General features: G+C 33.3%; 1 protein-coding gene across 19 annotated transcripts; it reads right to left on the bottom strand.

The window, feature by feature from the left end:
* Positions 1 to 41: 41 nt before the first annotated feature.
* LOC134249160 (zinc finger protein 768-like) lies at positions 42 to 24,493 on the bottom strand. 19 transcript variants are annotated; one of them, XM_062731528.1, is made up of 6 exons: positions 24,408 to 24,493; positions 21,254 to 21,436; positions 19,490 to 20,916; positions 18,988 to 19,259; positions 3,085 to 3,527; positions 2,478 to 2,611 (listed from the first exon to the last, which is right to left on the bottom strand). In XM_062731528.1, exons 2-5 carry the CDS (start codon positions 21,377 to 21,379, stop codon positions 3,112 to 3,114), a joined length of 2,241 nt encoding a protein of 746 aa, XP_062587512.1. In that variant the 5' UTR covers positions 21,380 to 21,436; positions 24,408 to 24,493; the 3' UTR covers positions 2,478 to 2,611; positions 3,085 to 3,111. The 19 variants fall into 19 exon arrangements, 18 of the variants coding, with proteins under 18 accessions (XP_062587521.1, XP_062587518.1, XP_062587522.1 ...); XR_009988227.1 differs by lacking the exons at positions 2,478 to 2,611; positions 3,085 to 3,527 and adding exons at positions 11,154 to 11,269; positions 11,369 to 11,876; XM_062731525.1 differs by lacking the exons at positions 2,478 to 2,611; positions 3,085 to 3,527 and adding exons at positions 11,749 to 11,873; positions 12,031 to 12,470.
* Between the last annotated feature and the right edge of the window lie 1,874 nt (positions 24,494 to 26,367).

Here is a 26,367-nt window from a genome sequence, read left to right as displayed (position 1 = left end):
TTGGAAATGCAGCAATGTAACTATCAAAGATAAATTCTGGAGAAGGCTAAACACATTTATTTACATATATATGCAATAGTAAAAAAAAATAAACATTGATATATTGTCTACTCCTTTTGACAAGAAAATGTGAATGTTACTCTGGAATCCTAAGATACTCTATTCATTTAGGTTTTTTAACATTTCATGATATAATTGGAAACAATTTCGACTAGCTCGTTCTCCAACACAAAGACACACATTACATTTGGAACACTTATATTGTGATTTAGTATTCCACCCGGACTTGGTTCTAATTTTCTGAATTTTACAATAATAACAATATCTGTTCTTATAGCTTTCATTTCTGACAGGCACGTGATCCGAGTCTGGTCCGCCATAATTAGTGCCAGAAGTTTCAAAATCCAGGATACCTAAAATGAAAACAATGAATAGATTATATTAAAATGTGTTCAATGTATTGCTCGAGATATGTTTATTTGTAACGACGACATCATCGTAAACAGACAAGGTATTAATGACATTGCCATGATAATGTAACTTTTGAAGTAATTGCAATTGGTTGGAGGTAAACATAAGTGATGCATTATAACCAATGCATAATAAGAAAGAAACCGTAATTATATAAAATTTTATAAAAAAAATTTAATGAAGTATGTGTGGTGCAAAGTGTCAATTTATTTCTTTATTATCGCTTAAAACTGACTTACATTTACAGACATCAAATATTCAATTCAATCACTTAGAAAATGGCATACGTCTTCATATTTTCCGATTCTAGTTGAAAAAAAATCATGCACAACTGCAATACTAGTACATGTATATTACTTCACATCGTTTTGTAAAATTTTCAAAGAAATCATAATTATATATTGTGGAAAAAAATGACTAGTAAATTTTACACATTTCATTTCTTTTGGGGAAAAAACAATAAAAAAAAAAAACAATTTAAGGAACAATGCTGCACAATACATATTATAAAGTAGCATTATATTATTCACATATAGTAATGTACTCCACAATTATTTATTTTGTTTTTTTTGATGATATATTTCAGGGCGTTGATCTATTCAGCTGCTCTTAAGCTGAAAACAACTTCATTTCATCTCCCATTTCGGCGAAATGTCGGGCTCCGAGCTCTTTTACAACTTCAGTTGCTTATGGTTTTCGGGCTCCGTACATTTGTTATGATCACTTGCTTATGAAAAAGCTGACGACTTCATTTTTTTTTCGCATCTCCCTATTAGGTGTAATTTTGGGCTCCATGCTCTATTAATGACTTCAGTTGCTGATGATAAAGTCGAAAACAACTTTGTCTTTGTTCTCCCCTCCTGCACACACAAAGACATACATTGCAAGCAGAGCACTTATGTCTGGATTTTGGAACATATCCACTTGTGAGCTTTAGTTTATGTGTTCGGCAATACCGGCAGTAATGTTGCCTTCTGTCTTCATTTCTCACAGCGATATGAGCACCATCTTCCATTTGCACTCTTCGGTCACCATTCAAAGCGGTCATCCAGACAGGGATGTGTTCTGAAAAAGTGAGGAACGCCCTTGTCATTTTTTTTCAAATCATGTTAGTTTTTCAGAAAATGCTAGGTAAAATTTAAGGTGTAAACAAAGTATGACGTAACTCACGAAGAATTTCTATAAAATCTAATATGGATTACATTTTATATAAATTTTTTGTGAGTTTGCAAACCTATTTGCAAATAACTGAAATTATATTAATGATATTTAGCAATAGATTATCATTTATCTTAGTCCTAGGATGTCCAAAGATAAGACACATTATTATTATTGAAGATTTTCATAAAATATTCATCGTTACTAAAAGAACTTTTTTCTCTCTAGATATATACATGTACATGTACTTGTACATTGTCTGTGTTATGAAAATATGAAATTTTGTAAATCTTAAAAAATATTTCGTATTTGCTGAATGCATGATATATTATATATTCATATATCATCAAAAGTTCAGAACACCCGACTTCAATTCATATATAATTCAAAAAGAGCCAAAGGACACGAGTACATGTACGAGTACATTCGAGCAGAAAAAGAAGCACACTCATATGTACAAAGCATATGTCTTATTCCAATTCCATTTTAAGACTAGTTCTATATACATGCACAATAACGAACAGCAGAATGAAATATCAAACTTTATTACAAAAATACATGCTTGTTACATTTTAGTATATAATTATATATGCAATATGTTTGTATTGTTATAAACATAATATTTTTCTTAAAATTCACAAAATTTACAAATCGGAAAAACGTAAATATTTCGAAATGAAAATATTAATAGTATAAACTAAGAAAATCCATTGTCCACTCTGTGTAACAAAATTCCATATCTAGAGCAAAGGATAGTGACTGTGGAGTATAAAACAGTTTCTGGTTCCTTGTTTTCCAGCACATAAACAAATATCACATTCTTTGCACTTAAATCTGGATTTGGTATGCCACCCTGATTTGCTCTTAATCTTGTGTTTTTTACAGAAGGCGCAGTATCTTTCTTTTTTATCGTCAAAGTAAACCAAAGTGTGTCCAGGGGCTGGTGAATCGAGAATGGTAAACATGTCCAAAGCCATCCTGCCTGTAAAGGAAATTGATTTTTAGTGAATTAAAACTGCTCAAGGAAACCACATTCTTATACATGTATAATCCAAAGTTTATCAGTTCTGTCATTTTTTTTAAGGAAACGTAACTACGAATTCACCTTATAAAAATGATACCTGTATAACAAATATAACACATATAATTCAATCAAAATGAAGACATATAAATAATTTGCATGCTTGCGTAAATTTGAAAAAGAAACAAAAAAAAAATAAATAAATAAATAAATAACATATAAATTTATCTGTAGAATTGCAGCCCCAGCAATCACATAAATGACAATCTTAAAACACAAGCAACAAGAAACAAACACACAAACAAACAAAAAAAAAAAAGAAAAAAAAAAAAGAAAAAAACCCACAAATTTTATTGGAAACAGATACCATGTTTGCTTCACTGCATGTGCATTTCTAAAACAATAACCAACAAGTACTTTTCTGTTTTCAGTACCTTTGGGAAAAAAACCAACATGCAAATCTAATCGTTTTCGGTATTTATTCCAAAAGCCTGCGACACCATCCTCTCAGGGCTGTTGGTGCTCCCGCCGTTACGATAAAGAATCTGATGATAGTGTAGATAACATCCTCTCTCGCCTTTACAAAGAAAGACCTCGCAAAGTCCACACTTGTGTCTCGTGGAAACCCTGCATCCACCCGCCGTTCTTCTCCTTGTCACCTTGCATATTAAACAGAGTCTCTTTTTGTTGTCCGTTAGTGGGACTATTTTGTGTTTGACGAATTCTTCCCGGAACCCAATCAGATGTTCTTCTTTGCCTAAATAACTGGGTGGTGTTCCGATAGGCTCATCATTCACGAGTCTCAAATTCCCGCGATGGAGAGGAGAAACCACCAGCATATTTGGGGGAAAGTCATGGTACCTAAGATGTGCCGGCCCTGAATAGAAAAAAAAAGAATTTTGATCAAGCTTAGATCCAATAAACAGAGTCATATAAAAACATACCAAAAAAAAAAGAAGAAAAAAAAAGAAACAAATATACCAGGGCCGTCACCGAATTGAATCACATGTGTACATGATTTACAAAGAATGACTATTGAATTTATTCTAAAATTTATTTCCAACCATGCAAAAATGTCTACACAGAGTGAGAAAAAATTATTTACACCACAGTATATTATATTGCAATACTATCTAAATTCACAAATATGTTCATGTATCGATACCTTAAGTAATTTCTTTACAATAAAAAAATCATATGAATAAAACACAAGCAATACTATTGTAATCTGCTCTAAAGTCAAATATGGAATAAATGTCCATAGTTGCAGAAGTGGATTTCATGAAAACACACCGAGACATTTATAGGATTTTTATCATGATTATAATTCTTACTAGTAATTAAAAAACTTTAATTGATCATAAAATGTCACATAAAAGTATAATTCAAGTATAAAATGCGTATCATCATTAATATTATGTCATTCAAATGCCATTTTGTTTTCCACTTCGAATAAAAACTGGTATAAAAGTGTTCACCACAACGAAGTCGCAAAGCACTGAGTACCCACGTATAAACACTGAATAATGCCTTGTAAGAATTTTCTCTCTGCCTTGTCGTTCTCTCAAGCACGAAAACTCTGGCACTTAATGATCAAGTGGTGTACAGGGCTCATTTTTCTGAGGCGTTTTGCATAGCTGTAACCACTGCTTCCAGTGATGAGCCGTGTAACAACCCCTTGGCCCTTGACACAGAGGAATATTGCATTTCTGGCAGTGGTATCTGGTTATTATCATACTTCCCGAATCATACTTGACTCCACCAAGCTTGCAGTTCCAACAAACCTTCTGCTTTCGACCTTCATTATAGATAAGAGCATGAGACTGAATGTATTCATAAAACTCTCTGGGAAAGGACTTTGTGTTGTAAGGCGATGGGATCAGACGGCGGTTGTCAGCAGCTGGTGATTGGCGAGAAATATTATACAGTTCTGAAAGAAAATTAAAATATACTGATTTCGGTATCTGTAGCTAAATGTGCTCAGCACATTATTATTAATAACCATGCAAACATGTTTTATTGTCTAGCTTGCCTATGCTATGAAAACATAACTTCTGAAATGTTTGGCAGGTACACTTGCATTCGATTCGTTATTGGAAACGTGGGAAAAATAAATATGAGATTAAATACAATTTAACGATTTTATTGGGTATGATAAGTATAGTGTATGCATGTATATTCTTCATTTTCCTTTTATTTTCGTCATGTTTTTAAAGTAATCATTTGAATAATATGATTAAAATTTCTGTAAGCTTAAACAATTTTCCTTTCTACTCATATTCTCAACAATGTTCCACTAAATGAAAGATAAAAATGAAACGAAAGAGAGGATTATTGTATATATACTGAAAAATGATTTTACAAACACATGTATATAAACATGTAAGTCTAATATAATCTTACAAGCACGTATAAACATGTATAAAACTCATTCTTATTGATAATTGCACGTTAAAATACTTCATTTTGTTTTTATAAAGTACACCTTTTCCATTTTTGAAACAGCACTTGTAGGCTACTTATGAAACGGGTACCGTACTCATGAAACGGATTCACTACCCTGGTATTATAAGCTGTCTTCATGACACTGACTAAACATGTAATAAGTAAATTGTCCACACATTAATTCCAAAACTCAACACAGTTATTTACAAACATCTTCGTGCTTTTTAAGGGATCCTTCATATTTGAATGACTTGTCACACTTTTTGCATACGAAATTCCTTTGGTTCGAATGAGATCTCAAGTGAACAAGAAGTCGACTAGAACTGGCAAATTTCTTCCCGCATATTTTACACATTGGATAATTGCAATCAGCACTGTGAAACATTTTCTTGTGGATATGGAATCCCGAAGGCGATTTGAAGCCTTTTCCACAGGACTCACAAAATGCCACCATCGCCGAATTGTGTTCGATCTTTCTGTGTTGTAACAAGTACAATGGATTGGAAAAACAGGCTTGACATTCTGGGCAAGTCAGGACTCTTTTCCCCTGCTGGCTTGGAAACGCTGCGGTGGCCCCTGGCAAAAGAAATATGGGGAATAACATCAGTCTGCAGCCAAAACCCTCTTCCACAAATATCATTTATTAGCTACTGTAATAGTCACCGCATTGCAGTCATGCAAGTACATGTACATGCAGGTGTTTACGGATTAAGCATACGTACATGTGGATACATGAAGATGTAATCTTTCAAAACACAAGGAATTGAATATATACACGTCCTCAACATCACGAACAAATAGGCATCAGAAAACATAGTTTCTTTATTTACAAAAGCAAAGAAATTACAAAAAAATTGAATATTTCATACGTACAAATGCATTTTCAACGTATATGTATACAATGTTAAAATATCTGAATTAAAAATCTACATTACAAATATATGAAGAGTATATTATAAAAAATGCATGTATTTACAATGAAAACTTTTGTTCAGTCCGACAGTTCAGGTAATTTTGCTGCATGATATGGTTCTTTGTCACCGTGACGATTAACTAAATGACGATTCATATCGGCTTTGTGTTTGAAGGTCGATTTACAGTACTGGCATTTGAAATGACGTGCATCGGAGTGAGATTTCAAATGGCGGTTAAGATGACTTCGGGACTGCGCTACTTTTCCACACATATCGCACTTCAGCTGCACTGTAGGAAAATGAACTTTCTTATGCAGGTAACATCCCTGCTGAGTTTTAAACATCAGTCCACAAATGTCGCAATACGTAACGTAGCCATGTCTTTTCACATGCTCACTGAATTCATCACCATCCGAGCCTTGGAATCCACAAATAACACACGCTCTTGGTGTTCCGAGGGAGTCCGGTTCATCTGTTGTACTGCTTGAGGACTGATTTGGTTTATCTGCAGGAAAAATGTAAGATTTAATGTGCTGATAAAAAATATTGAGGTTGTCAGCTTCTTGATTATATTTTGTATGTGTGTGATAAAAACTTACAAGACACAAATTACGTATAGGAATACGTTCTGAAAACGCCTCGTTTGTTGGAACTGTTGCATGTTATCCTTGTCTTTATTTTGTACATAAAAAACTCCAATTATCGGCGGTTGTACTAGTTATTTATTGACAAAAAATATACAAAAGAAAAAAAAAGGAACAAATGAATACCTCCAAACACATTTTAAAAGATGATATTATTGTTGTCATATAATATCTAAAAAAAAAAAGATACACGTAACTTGTTTAAAACTTAATGTTCTACATGTAGAACAAATAATCTTCGTCATAACATATGTTAGGGACTATAGGCCTGTCCAAAAATAAAAATCATACTAGTGTTATACAATAGCTTTGCTTTAATCGGTGCAAGCATGTGTTTTTAATGAACTGGCGTATTTGTAAGATTTGTGGCATCGTTCACATGTGAAAGTTCTTGATGCTGAATGGGAGAGCTCATGTCGCATCAGACGGCTTGCACTAGCAAACTGTTTTCCACAGAGATTGCATCTTGGATAATCCGATATCGCAGTGTGATACATCTTCTTATGAATCAAAAATCCAGAGGACGACCTAAATCCTTTGTTGCACATGTTACAATATGCTGCAAAATGCGCGGATGTACCCTGTGCATTTTGTTGGAAATTACGAGACATAGCTTTAGGTCTATCTTGTCTTTTAAGTTGTGTGGAAGTCTGCTGTTGTCGACAATATATTCCTAGAGAAAGTAAAAAGAATTTATTGACCATTTTGTAGGATAAGATTGGTTTTAAAGGTTTGGAAAAATACAAGTTAATTTAAAATATAACAGATACATGTAGTATGGACCAAAAAATTAAAAAGATAAGTAGATTTAATAAGTAATTTATTCTAAATTGTACAGCTAATTTTAAGAAAATTACAAAAAGAAAGTACCTTTGATTTACAAGCATTAAAGATTTTTTTTATATTCCTTTAAAGGAATAAAAGAAAAATTTCTGAAATAATCTATTCCACCGTTTTGTCATTTCGAACATGCGTTTTAAAATGAGTGCAAGTCACATGCTTTTTAAGATGATCTTTGCGTTTAAACGCACTATCACAGTATGGACAACCAAATGGCTTTGCCCTTGAATGAATGGCCATATGTCGGCGTAAATGAGTTTGGGTCTGGAATCGTTTTCCACAAACGTTGCATTCCGGGCACTCTTCCGCCGATCCATGAACCATTTTCTTGTGAAACTTGAATCCTTCAAATGAAATAAAATACTTTCCACATTCATGACAAATCGCAAAGACGTGTTGTTTCTCTACTTCTTTCATGTGGTGTAAAAATGATTTCTCATCAAGAAACCAGGCGCCACAGTTCTTGCAGGCAATCCTGCGACAAGGCAGTGACACGGATCCATTTGCTGATTCGGACGCTCCTGTAGAAGAGAGACTGACTTTTAATTTATCCATTAATACTAAAATACTTTTTATTTTCTTAAACTCTTTTGCATAAAGAATACCCAAACAATTCAATTTTAATAAAACTTTATTTGACACAAACAACTACATAAAACACATAATTTTTACAGTGAAGGAAAAAAAATCCTTAATTTTAAATCATTCAAGACAGACAAATAAATATGTACAAGTAAAAGAAAACAAAATTTACAAGTACCCAATAATATTTTAAACTTCATGTTACATGTATCAACGTTTTACATGTTTGGAGCAAACTTTCGCCCATGTTTTCTTCTCATATGGTCTGCTAAATGGTCCCTACGTTTAAAAGCATTTGAGCAAATACTGCAAATATGTGGCCGAGCTTCCGAATGAATTACCAAATGCCTTCTATAATGACATAAGAAAGTAAAAGTCTTCCCACAATGCGGACAAATGAAAGGCTCGTTTCCGCTGCTCTCTACCGGAGGCTCGGCAATCATGGAGCGCTCAATGATATTCCTGACATGTGCAGAGAAGTCACTCTCTCCAGGTACATGTTGTGCTGAAAATACAGCAAAGTCTGATTATCAGAGGTCAACTACGGGGATCAACTACTGGATCTTTCAGCACAACAAATCAAGAAAGTTAAGCTACGAGTTCATCATATAACTCCTCATAGTAAAAAAGTACAATACATTATACTTTTCAGTGACATTTATTAAATAAAAGACATCATAACATATATACAGTCGTAAATAACTTTTCTGAAATTTTACAGATGAAAGGGCAATGAACTAAAATTCAATTCAATACAGTAAAAATAAACTCTAACAAATAATTAAACGAAGAATCTCAATAAAATTAATAAAAGACGACGGGTTTTAAAAGAACGATTCTTGTAACTACACTATTATTTATCTTTTGACTGATTCAGTTGCATTTCTTGTTGCACTGTATTCTCTAAAACAACTCTGCAGAAGCGCAAATGATTTCTAGCGTTGTCTTTCAGTTTGAATGTTTTTAAACACCGATTGCACTGAAATTTCCTCACGCCAGTGTGCACCACCATGTGGCGGTTCAAATTGTAGTTGTCCTGAAAACATTTCCCGCACACATCGCATTCCGGAAGATTCTGCGGTATTTTATGTTTTGCCTGCAAGTGGTACTTATACGTTGCCTGTACAAAGAACACCTTATCACAATGTTCGCACATTTCACAGTATTTTCTCTTTTCGTCGAACTTTAAATGGTGCAGAAGAGACGGGCCATCCTGAAATGTTGTCATACAGATCTTGCAAGTGTATTTGCTGACTCTGCGACGCAACGTTTCGCTTAATCGTGAAATTCCTCCTAAAACAAAACAAACCAGGTTTAAGTCAGTATCTACTTTAATGATTTCAAAAATGAATGCAAAACTTACAACTAGCATAATTTATGAAAAAAAAAATTATGAACACAATTTAATCACATCCAGCATGAAAAAAAAATGTACAAATGTTTTTTTAAACTGGAAAAGTAGAGACATTGATATTGTTCTGTATAATGCACAACTTTCTGGATTTTGGTGTGATATACATTGTTCACTCTCTGTTAATATATTTATCTAATGACTAATACATATATCTAAAAATACTTCAAATCTGAGATATCGTAGGCCATTTATTAGAATGACATGGACTTAAAAAAATCAAACCAGATCACCTCTCATTATGATGAAATATCCAACAATGAAAATAAACCAAGAGACTTGTTTTCAATTATGAATCGCTCTAAAATTGTGTTTCGGCATACTAGTATTTTTATATAGCACAAATCGTACACAACAACCGCTGACATAAATATCCAAAGTAAAGCTGACCACTAGAAAATTCGGGTCTGGTTCACAGTAATTATATGCCGATTGACATGTACTTAACATTCAAAACTGGAGTTTTTAAAATTGGTATTCTTAGATTTCTGGTTCACTAAAAATGGTCTTACTTACAATGCTGTATTTATGTATTCTCGAATTCAATCAGTGATCATTCACTGCCACTTAGTTAAAATTACAATATAAGAGGCAATCGTAATAAATCATTTTATTCTGTTTTAATTAATACAACATAATTACAGGTACACAAGTAGAGGACATGAACCAAGTTTACAAACACTATTAATTGTACAAAAAATTAAGATCCCTGTTCATGGCGTTTTAAATGATTCTGTAAAACCCAATTAAATTTAAAGGACATTGAACACACTTTGCAGACGTATGGCCTTGAAGACGAATGTATTTTCATGTGCCGCCTCAATAGGCTAGGAGTCTGAAATCTTTTTCCACATTTGGAACAAGGATGACTAGAACTCTGATCGGAGTGGAACATCATCATGTGATGCCCATGTCCCTCTCTAGACTTGAAGTACTTCGGACAGATGTCGCACATTGCGATATATCCATGATACTCCCGCAAATGTTCCAATTTGTTGGATGGATCGACCAATTCTCCGCACAATTTACATGCATTATTAAGGAACACATCAGTTGAATGTAACGAAGATTGGTCTGTGAGTGCATGAGAGGCAACAATATGAGCCGAAACTTGCTCGTGTGTTTGAAAGTACTTCAAACATATCCTACATTGTTCCACAAACCCATGAGAATTTCTCAGGTGGTTGTCCATGACTGCACTTTCAACCAAAACTCCACAAACCTGGCACTTCTCTTCAGATAATGAAATCTCTGAATGGTCTATCAAAGAAAATAAACAAACAGTAAATAAATAGTGATTTTAGGCATCAGTTTATCTATCTACCGGTTTACGACTGTCACTACATTTCAATCATACTGCTAGGCTGAATGATTTATTATAGAGTCTGATCAACGTCATTTTCTTGCACTGATATGTGACCAGATTCATGTCTCTTCCAACTTTCTTTAAATCTAAATGTTCTGAAGCACACTCTACAAGTATACGGACGGTCATCAGAATGACATCGCAAGTGTCTTTTAACAAAACTAGGACCCTGAAAACTTTTTCCACAGATGGGACAGAAATGCACTTCGCCTGCTGAAGTTGATCCATGCATTAATTTCATATGGTAATTATAACCAGATTTAGATTTAAACGTTTTCCCACATAATCCACAAATAGCGACTTGGTGGTTCTCCATTGAATGCTTAAGAAGAGATTCTTGGTCGGGAAAGTTCAAACCATGGCAGAGTTGACAGGTGTTGATCGCAAAATGGGGATGGGTAACTTCAGCACGTTTGCCTGACAAAGAAAACAGAACCTGTATGGAATCTCTATAAGATGCTTCCAACAAACTGGCTTAATTACGCATGCATCAACAAGTTACATATAGGATCATACGTTTAGGTATTTTTAAGTCCATGTTACACAAAAAAATGTTTTCTTCATACGCATAGTCTACAACAACAAAGTATGGAATGTATGGCATATCATTTAATAATAAATGCAGGTATTTGTACAAAGGATAAGTCGCTATAACAAGTTGCATTCTAAAAACACTGAGTGAAACAAGACGCCCTGCTTAAAGGGCAACAGTCAAGTAGTCTGTAGCAATGGATTGGTTATGACTGGCAAGATGAACCGTGCTGTTTTAAGCTCCACTTATTTTTATACGACTTTCCACAATGTTTACACTTATAAGGACGAGCGTCAGAATGTGTGCGGATATGGTAAACAAGTTTAGTAGGTGTCGCGAAACGCTTTCCGCACTTATTGCATGTTGGTACTTTACTTGTGAAATGATACACTTGTCTGTGTTGTTCATAGCCTCGTTTTGTATTGTAACATTTTCCACAGTCTTCACATTGCAGTGTAGATTTTGACAATGGAGATGGATGTTGTCTAACTGCTGAAAAATATAAACCCTCTAGTTTGAAATGCAGATTAAAATTCACCATTAATGTTCCCTAGGGATTAATAATATTAAATGCTATAGAGTAAACCTTAAAATTATACACGTGTTTTTAAATCCAAGATATCCTTATTCCAAGATAAATTAAAACAGCCTCCTAAGTATCTTTTTTCAACTTTTCCTCATCTTTGCAAACAAATTCTAAATGAAGATTCAGATCTCTTTTATGCTTGTAGGATTTTCCACATCTGTCACATGAAAATGGTTTCTCTGATGAATGGCTCCTTTCATGAATCAAAAGATTACTCATGGCGGGAAAACATTTTCCACACGTTTTGCATGATGGCAGATTAGCGTTGGGGTTATGATGCATCCTCCTATGTGTGTTGTACCCTTGTTGAGACCGGTATCCTTTTCCACAATCATGACAAATTATGCTGTAGCCATGATTAAAAACCCGTTTAAAATGCTGTGACAGATCTTCTTTGGATGAACAAGTTATCCCACAGATTTGACATTTAAAAGCTTTTTCAGAGTCCAAGGAAGGCAAACTTTTTTGAAGAAATGGCCCTGCTTGTCGTAGCTGGGGTCCTAAGAAAAGATGAATACTTCGTCAAATTCAGCTATAGAGTGGATATCATACGTTATGGTTCTGGATTATGACTTCATCAACTTTATCCAATACGTTTGAAAATCATGACACATCACATATCATCATAGTAATTTAAAGGCAACAAAACATGAAATATTTTAATAAAATATTGAGTATCGGTATATACCCTAAAAAAAAGTAAATAAAGAGCAGCTCGCATTTTTTATTACTTTATTTTTAGTGCGTGTATTTCAAAATTGCAGAACACAGAAACATGTACGGTTTTAAATTACATACTTACTAATGGAACAACTATAATCAATATTCATTCCAAAAAGTCATCTTAATCATATTTACAGTATGTTTTCAGAGGTTTTTGTCAAACAACTTGTAAATCATATACATGTATAACAATACTGAAAATGTGTATTAACATTTACATTGTACAAGTTTGTGTTTTTTAAAAAATCAATCAATATAAAACATAAGCTTCTATAGAATACTTTAAGTATGATAAAGCATACAATATATAAAAGGCCACTTATACCTTTTTCAAGGACATAGAACATATGCCTTGATTATTCAATATCAAAATCTGTTACTCTTGATACAAAATATAAAATGTCAACATCGCAAGTGGAGAAAAATAGGAAGAAAAAATGTGGATGAATGGACTGACCAATAATAATGGAAATATTGTATTAAATACAAGACAGCGGAGAATAATTCTTGCTGTGGCCTAGTGAAGTTTCATGTGTGACTTAAGATTTGCCTTAAATCTGAATCCTTTGTTGCAGACTGAACACACAAAAGGTCTATGATCTGAATGACAAGCCATGTGTCGCTTTACAAGACTAGGGGACTGAAACTTCTTTCCACAAACATTGCAAGTAAAGAGCTCACTGCCAGAGCTGTGTTTCATATTGTTATGGTAATTAAAACCTAGAACAGATTTAAAGGGCTTTCTACAGTGATAGCAGTATGCTTTGTATCCATGCACACGAATATTATGGCTAGTAAATTGTCCGGAGTCTGCAAACACTATGTTGCAATCCCTGCATAGCATTCCTTTGTTGCTCTGACTTATAGAAGACTTGGATTTTGGTCCTATCAAAAACAAAAAATGGCAGTAAATGGACTGGTCTTTATTGTTTCAGAAAAGAAAATGAGAGAAGTTTACATCTTGTTTCAGAAAAGAAAAGGAGAAAAGTTAAGATATTTCACATAGCGAAATTATTAAGCAATTTCATAATTATTCAAATTCAGTGCCATTGCACATCATAATGTACATGTACCAACTACATGCACAATTACCACAGGTTCTTAGTCATACTGGGTTATTATTCATTGATACTTAATTTTTGCATTTATTACAAAATTTGGGTTCACTATTCATTTTTATATTAATACAAATTCTAAAACTGGATAAACTGATATGCAACACATGTAATAAAATTTTAACAAAATAAATCTAAGGAAAATTTGCTTATAGAAACAGTACTCTAAAGCTGACAATCTATTGGACATACTGTGCCAATTGAAAAGCACAAAGCTTGTAAAAATTCCACTAAATTGGTATACAATGATACATGCATAAAAGATTATTTTGAAGTATGTTGACATTCTAAATACTTCATCATCATAATATGTTGGACATTTATGGTACAAAATTTCAATTTCAAATCTTTAACAATATATAAAAATAAAAACATTATACAAACAACTACCCTTCCCCCCAAAATCAAATGCTTTCTTCCTTAATCATCAGGCATGTGTCTATTATACGAGTACACAAGATTTCTAGTCAGAAATCAATCTTTCAACATTTTACAGTAAACACATGACAACATATTTCCTACAAAATTATAATATCTAAAACATGAATTCATTTTTGTTTTTTTTTTTTAAATTATGACAATACTCTTATATAGGGAACAAATTAATAAAACAACTACTAGGGAAAAAAGTCAAACATAATGTAAACCGAAAACTTCTAGATACAATAATTATATGACAAACTGAACACTAAAAAAAATTTTCAACATAAATTACATGTACTGAAAACAAAAAAATATTCTTATCAATTTAATAGAATGCTTTACAAACAAGTAAACACAATTTCTCTTTCCTAATATAATTGGTCATTTTGAAATGATATTCATAGAAAAAGTACCCTTCAATCATAAACTCACAATTACTATAAAATTCAAAGTAGACTGATTCTTAAAAAACAAAATTAACAATTTGTCAATGTAAACATTACCTCCAGTCTTATAGATTATCAAACGTTTTCTTGATGACCAGGGCATCCAAGCTTTAAAAAACACGTTTAGAACATTTAATCACGATTCTCATTTACCCGTATTCATTATTCATGTAAAAGCATAAGAGAAGCTTGATTATCATATTCTTACAAATTTGCTGTCAGGTTAGCATCAATTTCTTTTTCACCTACATGTAATTCATACATACTGAATAAATCTTCTTATGTTTGATTAAGTCAATATGAAACAATTCGTTAGAAGCTAGTTCCAAGATCAGTGAAAGAATGATGTCACTTTCTACAACATTTATGAAAATACTTTTCCTGAATTTAATTGTCCATGAGATGTGCATTATTGTATTGTTTGTTGTTGTTTATCGTCCCTCTTGAGAATTTTTCACTGATAAGGTGACACCACCACTTGCCAGAGGAGGGCTGCAAATTTATACTTGTACTTAGCACTCAGGGACATTGAGCTGTGAGGGATCTTTTTCATGCCAACACCAACAGCGACACGACATCTTCTAAAGGATAGATCCCCATATTCCACAGTGGATTGGAACCCACAAAAAAATGACCAGCTATGTATCCACCTTGCATGCAACTACATTATTGTAGGATCATACTTTGGAATAATAACATGCATGTCAAAAGGGGAAGATAAAATAATGTCCCTTTAATTTGGGCATACATGTATTCTCTTATTTACAGGGGTTTCCCAATGATCCAGGAGCCAGGAGTTTTACCCTCTTAAAATGAAACAAATCTCAGTTCTGGTTTTCCACACAACCTTATTCAAGGGGTAGAACCCAATATCTCTTACTATTTTTTTTAATTTCCAGAGCTCTTTCAGTTTTTAGTGACAATCCTGAGCACAAGGTAGATTTTAAGGAGTTAAGAGAAGCTGTCCTAACTATGGTTCAAATACATTTTTAGGCCCAAAAATATCAGTTAACAAACAATTAACTTTACATGATTTGTGATCATTTTAATTATAAATATAGAATGTTATGTTTAATCAATATACTCAGTATTACAATTAATCCCTGAAAATAGCAAACTGCAGTGCTCCATGTTGCGACTAAAACGGTCGCATTTGCAACCCAAAAGTTGGTTTTGCGACTAGAAATTAAAACTAAGTCGCATTTTCGCGACTGAGAAAATTTGGGCTGGCAACGTCCATCTTTTTATGATCGGGATCGAGATTTACGTTCCAAGATTCTCTATCAAGACAACGTTTGAAGATAAATACTTTAACACACTTTACAATGCATTGTATGGACTTAGATCACGTAATGTTATGACAGCATGCTGTAATAGTTAAGTTAGATAGAACCAGGAACATACATAACATTTCTGAGAAAATGGCATCCAAACGTTGTAAACTTTCTAGAGTTTCTCTGACTTTGTTATTAGAGCATTTGGTCAATGACTTGCATATCACAATTAAGTGTTTTGGCGGCATTGATAACGACTGAGTTATGGTTAAGAAACGTAGTAGTAAGTAAACAGGTAAACATGATAAACAATTGGCAAAGTCCTGTCTTAACAATTGGCAAAGTTTTATTTTATTTTGATTAAACTCTAATTCTAGGATCAGATTACTTATTTTCTTCTGTGTACATGTACTATACAAAGGGTGGTTGTATGAAATAAAAATTTATCCTTCAACTAGCAAAAGATTTCTAGTCACAGTAATTAATAATCTTTGATTTAATACAAACATAACACAAGTGGAAGTTAGTTCATTGTTTTAATAGTGTTATTTACATGTTTTAATCATGGCGAGTGAAAAATTTGTTTATGGCGACCAAAAAAAATTTTAGGTCGCCATTTAGCGACCTAAAAGTAAGTGCGACTTGGAGCACTGAACTGTGCACAAAATCTAAAATTACTAAATAGAATGCACAATTTATCCATGTTTATCATGTGTTTCTACATCAATTTAAAAAGATAAAAACTTGAAGTCCTTCTGATTACGATGATATGCTTTGAAACACTTAAAACATAGATTCACATTGCACTGTTCACAACCAGATAAAGGTTCTTTTCTGATTTTGTGTTTAGTACACTCTTTGCAAACTCTCTTCTTGGGCATGACTGTAGGCCTATAGGTTTGCTATACATGCAAAAGTACATGAGCTACATTTGTAATAAAAAGCACAAAACACATTTTACTCACATGTTTGTCACAATGTTTATTTTAAGATGTATATTTGACAAATTTTACAAGTTTACACAAAATTATTTTGTAAAAATTTTACAATAATGACAGAAGCTACATCCAAAGTAAACAAATACATAATAAATGTAATACAATTTCTGTGTTACAATGTTCATTACGAAGCATTATGCTCATCATGCTCATTTTCAACATGTCTCTAAGTATTCTATTTGTATATTCTCCCAAAGCAAATTAAATTTGATAAACTAGACTAAGTCTTCCCTACATAAGAATGTCTTCTCTTCATCAGAACAATCTGATTATATTTTTGATTATCATTGTGAATACCAACATTGCACTGATAGATGGCATAAAGCATAATCAAAAGCAGGGTCAGTAATTTTCAAGAAGGATGTATGTTTCATACAACAATGCAGGTTTAGATTTTTATCAGAAGTAAATCATTATGACAGACTCTACTTTGACTGATATATATATTAAAATTTATTTTATTTTCACTATTTGTACTATTGCAATCCCCTTTTCTTTGAGAAATTTCTTTACACAAAAAATTTGTTTACATGTAGATTACACATGTTAAATTCAAACAATGTAATTTATTTTTCAACAATAAAACCTTAAATAATTTTGTGATATTACACACATCAGTGCAAACATTGTTTTTGCCCTTTATTCAATGTTTTTTGTGTGTTTTTTTGTATCTTCAATCAATTTCACAAAACTATGCTGTGATAAAAATTTTGTTTCTGTATAATATTCTTAGGAATTTTATCTAGAACTGTCAAATGTACCAAATCTTGTTCTAACTACAGTAAAACATGCTTAAAACAAATTGACACTTACAGCTATGTGATTTTTATTCCCTATGGCTTTAAAATATATTGTAAACTTATTCATGTTAATGGAATAACAAATTATGCATATAATGAAGCATTTCCTGACACTTCATTTTAAGCATGTTTTACTGTTTATTTATGTTGGAAAACTGAAGAATTATACCTTGAATACATCTTAATTTGTACTAATTAATATTAAGGATGGATTTTCAAATTTGCAGCAGGTTATTTTAATTTCATATATAAGTATATAATTATGCAAGACACACAGACTTGTTAAATTTGCAATCATGGGGACAAATTGAATAACAAATAAAAAATTCTACATTTTCATGAATTTATAAATTTTCTAGACTGTATTAAGACAATTTTTGATGAAATCCTTTTTAGAAAAATAAATTCAATTTATTTAGGGGGGGGACATGACCGACATGACAGAAAGGATTCAATTTGTTGCCTATCCCAGTAAAAATACACAGAGGGAATGGAAAACTATTTTAATTTTTGGTTCTTCTGGGATTATTAACCTTTTGTTTTTGTATGTACAGGGAGGGGTAGATGCTTTGATTTCTCATATTTTTGGAGGCTCTCTGGGAATTCATGAGGGGGGAGGTTACATTTATTTCCCCGTTTTTGGAGGGATTGTATTATTGCTCCAATTTTTTTTGGTCCCTTCCCCCACCTCCTTTGTCAATTACTTTCTGGTTGTCAATTTATTTTTCCTAGAGGTGGGTGATCCACCCCTCTCTGAGGTTTTAAAGGAATAGCCCTGATTTACTGCCTGCAAATATTTGAAATTCCATTCTTATAAATGGTAAAGGATGGTGAAATTTATCTTTTGATCTACAAATTCATGCAACCACTTTTATACTCTTTACACTTGGTTTATGTACTTTCAATCACTGAAGTGGAGTTTCTATGTTTGATTTAAAAAAGCCAGTTCTTCCACATTGGTAACTTTCAACTTTTCCTTAATGATTCTTTCATAATTTAAAATGAATATACTGCATCTCAAGAAATGTCAATAACAAATTAGCATGATCTGATGACATACCTAGATTATAATTAAAGGTTTCAAAGGTTACATTTTTTAACTGTAAAGACTTATGAACTTTTGCCATGTTTAACAATGTTTAAAAGATTAATACCTTCTGAAATTGCTACATGTAGTACCTAAGATGACCTCAAAATTTCACCATCCTTAACCTCAAATAAAGGAAAAACAGACCTACCTTTATTAAAGGAATCTTGCCAGGACACATTTGGGTCAGCACCTAGATTGCTGCTGCTCTCATTGGAGAAGTCATCCCTTGACCATTCCCCTGGAGGATCTTCCAGTTCACCAGTGTCTTCCGTATCCTCGGGACCATCATGGTGGACAGGCTGCTTGCTGTCCTCCGGAATATCAACATACATGTCCAGTCCCCCTGTGTCTTCCTCCTCCTCTATCTTTATAATTGTCAAGTCTGTACTCGACTCTCCTGCCTTCCCACCAATATTATCACTGCAAAAAATTAAGTCTTGTTAGAAAAGCATTCAAATCAATTATGTCTGATAGTAAAATGATACAGTCTATTTCAAGTCCATGCACTTAAAAAATTATTTAGACATACCGGTATTTGTTTGTGAAAAAAAAGTTGTACTGTACAATGTAGATTCAGACGGGATGTAAGACAATTATTATAGCCTATAACAAAATATTTTATCAGAATTAAAAGTGGAGGGCAGCATTACCTCTGTGAAGTGACAGGTTCAGATGCTGCCAGCAGCCTTTCTACATCTTCAGAGTGGATCTCAATCGACTTCTGGCCTGCAGTGTCTTTTTCTTGCTGCCTATCTATTATGGAATCTTGACTTTGTTGAAGACTATCTGTTGAAGGCTGATCAATCACAACAGTTTGCTGTCGTCTGCTGGCATCTGTTGAGGGTTTGGTGGGTGATGGCAATGGCTGTGAAGATTCTGAAACACTTCTGGGACTCATAGATACTGTGCCCATTGCAGAGGGAGGTATATGAGGACTGCTTGTCTGTGGCCCACTACCAGCTGCAAAACTGGGAACTTGTGATGCACTGCCTGCAGCAAAACTGGCCTGGGATGGACTGCCAGCAGCAAAGGATTTCTGTGTGCTTTGGACACCAGACATTGACATGTGTTTTAACTGTGGAGGGTGTGATACTTGATGTGGTGCTCTGGGTGGTGTCTGTTTATTGCTAGGTAATGCCTGGCTGAACTGCTGCTGTCTTTGGAAAGATCCATCTAACTCTGTTCTTGGTGACTGGGACTGTTCTGTACCATAAGATGGCTGTTTTTGAGTTGATCTTGTTGATTGTGAATGGTCAAAAGTAGTGGGAAGTCTTTCGTTTGTTGCATCAGACCACCCTCTTCCCGTACTTGGTGGCTTACTTTGTGGTGGTACTGCTGAACTGGAAACATTGATTATCTGTATGTCACTGTCTCCTCCCTTTACTTGGCTGGACACTGCAATGGACATACTCTTCTGAACCGGTGGTCTGTCTGACTTCTTTGGCCACCCATCTACATCTCTCTCTGGAGGTTCAGTATTAACCAACTCTACAGAATCTTCTACAATTTCTATTACTCCTGGTGGCGGTTTTGGTTGAGAAAAACCTGACCCGAGTCTTGGAACACGTTCAAATGGATCTTGTGTATAACTGTGAGCCATGCTGTACCTGTCGTCTGCCCTCTGGCCTATTGCACTTGGACTAGATGGATGTACTCTTGGCCTTTTACTGCCTGGACTAGGGGGTCTACCTCCACTGTCTGAAGATCTTTTCATTGCACCTTCTTGAATTGTCTTTTGGATGTTAGTGGAACACACATAGCGGAATTCAACACCATCTTGAACCTCAAAATTAGCACCTTCATATGATGATATGCCAGATTTGACATTCAAACATTTCTGAAAATCGATGCAGCATTTTGCTACACTGTCTGCATGTAGCAGCTTTGCAATCTTTTCCACATCTTTGCAGTTTTCTTCTGTCAGCATCATGTAGCCTTCATATAAGTACTGAAGAAAGGTGTTGACTGAATTTTGCTTGATATCTGCATTTAGGCGAACTTCTAAATGAGATCCAACTGATGCATTTTCCATATGTTGAAGCATAGGACAAGCTGCTATCAACACCAGCCTGTGTGCCTAAAATAATCAAAAAGAACAAAGTCTGATCTTAGTTTCTTTAATAACTGCAAACAAAAAGATTCACAACAAATTACCATCAAAACAAAATAGCATTATCTAAATTATACAAAATAGTATTATCTACAACAATGTAATACTTTATAAATACAAACCACAACTACATAAGGCTTCTAGAATCAAACAAACAATTCTTTTTTGTGAAATTTTATTTTAGATTTTATATTTTTGTGCTTAAATAAGAGTTAATTTTTAGATAACGAGAAATATTCACTTTTTGCCTAAATTATAATTTCTAACTTTTCAAATTTTACTATATTCTTGGATGAGATTTTACCTTAGTTTGAACATTGCCAGTTTTAATGACAGCATCACACAGTAGCTGGTTCTTCCACATCTGAGCCACCTGTCTCATGATAGAGCTGGAGTAGATCTGGTTCATGTAAACCTTCTGGTAATTCATGGTGATTGTTTGCGTAGGTAAATGGAATCTTCAGAATCAAAGGTATAGAGTATTTACCTGAAATTACAGTCAATTTAAAAGTAAACGTAAATGATACAGTCTATTCCAGGTAAATCATGTAAATGGACATAAATAGTGTCTTTACAATAATTCTATTGGTTATATATGTACAATAATACAAGAAGCCATGAACTGATCACAAAATTTTATAGTCTGTTTTGCACACATCTATATTGAAAATAGGTGGTTCTGAATTACTTGTTTACTACCAGATTACTTTACTTGAAATAAAAATAACTAAGAAAAACTGGAGAACAACACATTTAGTTTAAAATTGTGGAAGATTCTCATGTACAGATACTGAAAGGTATTCAATGGGAACTGTGAGAATGCAGCAGTAAGGCAAAAAAAAAAAATTAATAGTTTTACAGGCACCGCCGCATCAGTTCAAAAACAGTCGTATTGATCAATTTTATTGACATATTGAAAAGGGAAATAACTCAATACAATTTTCTATTTTTCCAAGTTGAAAAAGAAAATTGAATTATTGCCCTTTTCATAAATGCTAAGTAAAACATTTTTATTAGAAAAACAATATTTTTCTTCCAAATTTACAGTATTTTATAAGTTAACTTTTAAATAAATGTTTGGAATAACATTATTTAAAGTTGAATACATATCATTACTAATTTCAGAGAACAAAACTTAAGAATTAGTAGATATTATCATTTTGTTGAACAAATTACTTTAAAAAAGTGTAAACTAAATCCTGCTTTAAAAAAGAAAAAAAAAAGCCTGCCTGCCGCATTGAATTCTGATTTTTTTGGCCTGAGAAGCTATTGATTAATTTTTTTGGCCGAAATTTATTTTGTTATACAAAAAAATTTACTGCTGCATTCTCACGAAGTGTTGGTGATATGTTTTTTATCTTTTAGTTTACTTGAAATATGTTCAGACAAAGACAGACCTAGCTGGACAGATGTAATAGTTTTCAATAGGCCTGAATTTAACAAGACTTATTTCCTGTTGGCCACCATATTGGGGGTCCAAGAGTAAATTTTCCTCTTTGAGCAGCCAAATTTTAACTTGTATGGCAGAAAATATAAGGGTGAAAATCTTCAATATACTAAAATTATGAATTAAAAGAAGTTAGTGTCAACATAAATTTGTAAGAAAAATTGTGTTATCTGACCCAAATGCCCAGCATAACAAGTTTAAATTAGTTGAATAATGAAGGAATTTGTGCTTGTACATCTCCAATACGTGGAGCAAGGGGGTAATAACTTACTCAAATTGTTTCGATCAAAAAATATCTATAGGTTGATGTCTACATGTATAAGGAGCATAGGGACACTTAGCAAGGCTTTTACTAGCAGGAGTACTTATTGAATTCTCATGCTTTACTTATATTTTAAAACCTATAAAATCAATTTATTTTTAAGACCAAAAGATGAGGGAGTCATAATTTTTTTTTTTTACAATCATCAAAATGTTGCATATAATTATTTAACGAAGTATGAATGTTTATTTTTATTTTTAAAAATACTTTTTTTGAAAAAAGACTTTGAGTTATCCCTCCTTTCAGTATTGATCAATGCATTGTGCTGTTATATTTTGTTGTTTTCAGTCAATCACTCAAAATGGCAGTGTCTCTCAATTTTCAATTGGTAATGAAATAATATCCAATAAATAAAATTCTTGTTCAAACATTTCACGACTTTCTTCCAAAATTTGTTAGATATTTGATGAAATGGTGTTCAGCAGGTCTTACAGATCAGTGATTGGGATAAGCTAGGGAGTAAATGTGACAATGGCGCACTCCAAGTTAGTTTCAATGTGACATTTCAAAATTCAATGCGCCGAACAGACTTTTTAATGGGACATTTCCTAGTTACAAACTTGCAGTTGATTACTTGCTGTTAGAATTTCAGTTGATCTTGACTTGACTTAATTGAAATTGTCAAATTCATTATCCTGGCGTCATATGACTATCGGAAACATATGACGGCACGATAATAAAGATACAAAATTAGTATATTTAAATTCACAAGTGTCAGAAAATAAATAAATAAACACTGCAAATTAATTTCAATTCTTTATTTTTTGTCTCCGATGTTTGACATCTTTAAAATGATTTAAAGCCTTGTTTAGATCTATACTGCTTCCCTCCGATTCATGTTAAATTTTCGTTTTGGTCTTTCCTCCGAGACTACAACAGTCTTACCGCCAGATTCATCTCCATTCGTTCTGTCAGCATGTTATACTTCTTCCGCGACATTTTCTACCGATTTACTGGAATTCTATTTGTTAGGATTGTTAAAATTAAGAAAAGTGTGCCCTATATCGGTACAAGGTATTTTCTTAGGCAGCATGCTGCACTCCTAACACCAGTTTATTTCGTGCGCATTAGCCAATCAGAAAACACGTAACTGTGATTAGATACTGGAGAAAAGAAAGTCATAAGAACGCTTTAATTGAACGACAGTAAATACTATTTTATCAAGCGTAAATTAACAGCGATTGTTTTGGGAAACACTACAAGCGCTTGGGGGAAAGCTCAAAGTTTAAAAGTTTGTAGTGCATGATTATATATGCGCCACGATGGCGCAGCGATTTTAATTTTAATGTGACATTTTGAAATTTAATGCGACTATGGCGCAGGGCGCGTGCTTATCCCAATCACTGACAGATTTGTAGTAGTGTCAGTCCATCTGGTCCTTAGTTTGTACAATATTTTAAATACCCTCTGGCCCTTATGTTGTGTCTACTGTATTTGAAAACAATAAAACTAGATATCATTATTTTAACAAAAGTCTTTACATTAATTAAAACATCTATAAGAAGTATAAAAAATATATTTAATGTGCATTTCTTTGTTTCATACGAATTTTAAGACAAAGAGTTGTCGGTCATGCGACGCTTGTGAGAGCTAAAAATAGATACTATCACCCACTGACCCTTTCAGCATAAATACTCTCAAAAATGCATTAATATACAATTATATATGCTCTTGTCCAAAAATACGCACCAAATTACCATTAACTTTGGCCTGAATTATTGAAATCAGCAATGATTTTTCTCGCACCTGCTATCCGCCATTTTTTCTTTTTTGTCCCTGATCTTTATAATTTACAAATCATGCCGGTAAGTCAAAATATATCCGGATAAGTTTCGCCTACCTATATTAGCCCAATGCCCTGATAATTTCCTGAATTATTTTCAATAATAAGTGGTATTTGTTATTTACGTCCAAATTCGAATTTTCACTGATGTTGAACTTAAATATCCCCACGTTTCTATAGTTAAATTGACTTTAAAAATGTGGCATTTAATTCCGTGAAAATGTGATATTATCTATATGAAACGCGATTAATTTACAGGAAAGTGATAGTCCTATCTTTATAAGAAACAAAACAGATAGAAAAATCTTTTCAATTAATTTTAGTTATCTGAACTTATCAAAAATACGCCATATATGATTGAATAAATTAATGAAAAATGGGCTAAAATTCACCTCTTTTAGTTTTTGTTATTCTCTGCAGCATTCAGTGAATCACCCCCATGATAAGACATGTGTATCTAGAATGTTGATTTTATCAAAGCGTAAAACATTATTTTTAAATTCATTTCTTTCTTTCTCATAAATTCATTTTCACATACTAGCTTTGAACATACAAAAAAAAAAAAAAAAATAGTATGCATCCTCCACTTTACCACCCGAGCATCTATAAAGGTCGTTATGAATACACAATGACGCCATGTATAGTCTGGTTTGAAGAACATTAGTCGTCTGTTACTGTAATCAAAGTAAGAAGGTGGAGCAGATCTTGATTTTTTTTATTGCTAATTATGCGCCCGGATCGATAGATCCGAGGCGTATATTGTTTTTGTCCTGTCTGTTTGTCTGTTTATCTGTTTGTCTGTTTGTTTGTCTGTCTGTTGCCAACTTCAACCTTCACTATAACTTTTGAACCATGAGAGATAGACTTCATATTTGATATGCATACTCCACCAATGAAGCTCTTGCAAATCACACCAAGGTCAATGACCTTGTGACCTTGACTATGACCTATATGCTAAAAATAGCTTTTTCGAACTTTCGCCATAATTTTTGAACCATGAGAGATAAGACCGCGGAACATTAACTGGCAAAATCGGAAATATACAGCTTACGTCATTTCTATCTGTTACAATCAAAACATTCAGTGATAGACAATGAAATGGGCGGGTACAATTCAACGCGGACGTGGGGAAAACATCGGATTGAAATTGCAGATCGAAATTCATTTTCAATCCACCTCAGCTACGCTAGAAGGCACATTATTACTGATTGACCCAGAAGACAAATAATTTCAATTTTGGTACAGTTTGATTTTTTTTTGTCCAGTGTTTTAAATAAATTAATATTTAAGAGACAAATATTTCATTTCTGTTTGGTAAATATATGTATTATATCTTTGTGTTGGGGGGGGCGGTTTTTAAATAAAGTTGTCCAACAGTTTTCAGTGAGAATAAGTATAAGACTCATGCACTCTTATAATCCTAGAAATAAAATATATTGTCATGTTAAGCCATGACCCGACTCGACAATTTTTTACCCCCCCCACCTCCCCCTTCTAGAATCAAATATTTCCTGAAAAATAATCTTCACACTGCTCAACGCGTTACTCGGTTGTTATCGGACACTCGGTTGATAACAATTTTTGACAGGTTAGTGAATTATTTTAAATTAACTCTGTTAAAATAGAAACAGAGAATATTCATTGTGCTTTTTGTAACAGAAATGAATACGAATACAAAATAAAGCCTCGATACGCATTAGTACAGCATTTGTTAGCTTTGGAAGGCTTTAAAAGTCACATTTGTTATATTTTGCAAGTTTTTCTCCGATTGGCATTGTTGTAAATAGCCTTTTTTCTTCAAAATCCTTATATTTACCTTGCGTTGATGATTGTCCACAAGAAGACTTCCACAAAATCCTGCGAATA

Source organism: Saccostrea cucullata, unplaced genomic scaffold (assembly GCF_032062105.1).
Source record: "Saccostrea cucullata isolate Sc308-1 unplaced genomic scaffold, CSIRO_AGI_Scuc_v1 ctg25, whole genome shotgun sequence".
NCBI lineage: Eukaryota > Metazoa > Mollusca > Bivalvia > Ostreida > Ostreidae > Saccostrea > Saccostrea cuccullata.
Note: the sequence above shows the minus strand (reverse complement) of the source record. Positions and strands in the feature narration are given on the sequence as shown.

What these genes read in the sequence shown, in the direction of transcription:
- LOC134249160 (XM_062731521.1), bottom strand. Translation starts at nt 21,379, where the DNA reads ATGAATTACCAGAAGGTTTACATGAACCAGATCTACTCCAGCTCTATC. An exon ending in GAACCTGTCACTTCACAGAG is followed by an intron (nt 19,260 to 19,489) that starts GTAATGCTGCCC and finishes AATTTTTTGCAG; the next exon opens with TGATAATATTGGTGGGAAGG. An exon ending in GCAAGATTCCTTTAATAAAG is followed by an intron (nt 10,747 to 18,987) that starts GTAGGTCTGTTT and finishes TTTCTTTGATAG; the next exon opens with ACCATTCAGAGATTTCATTA.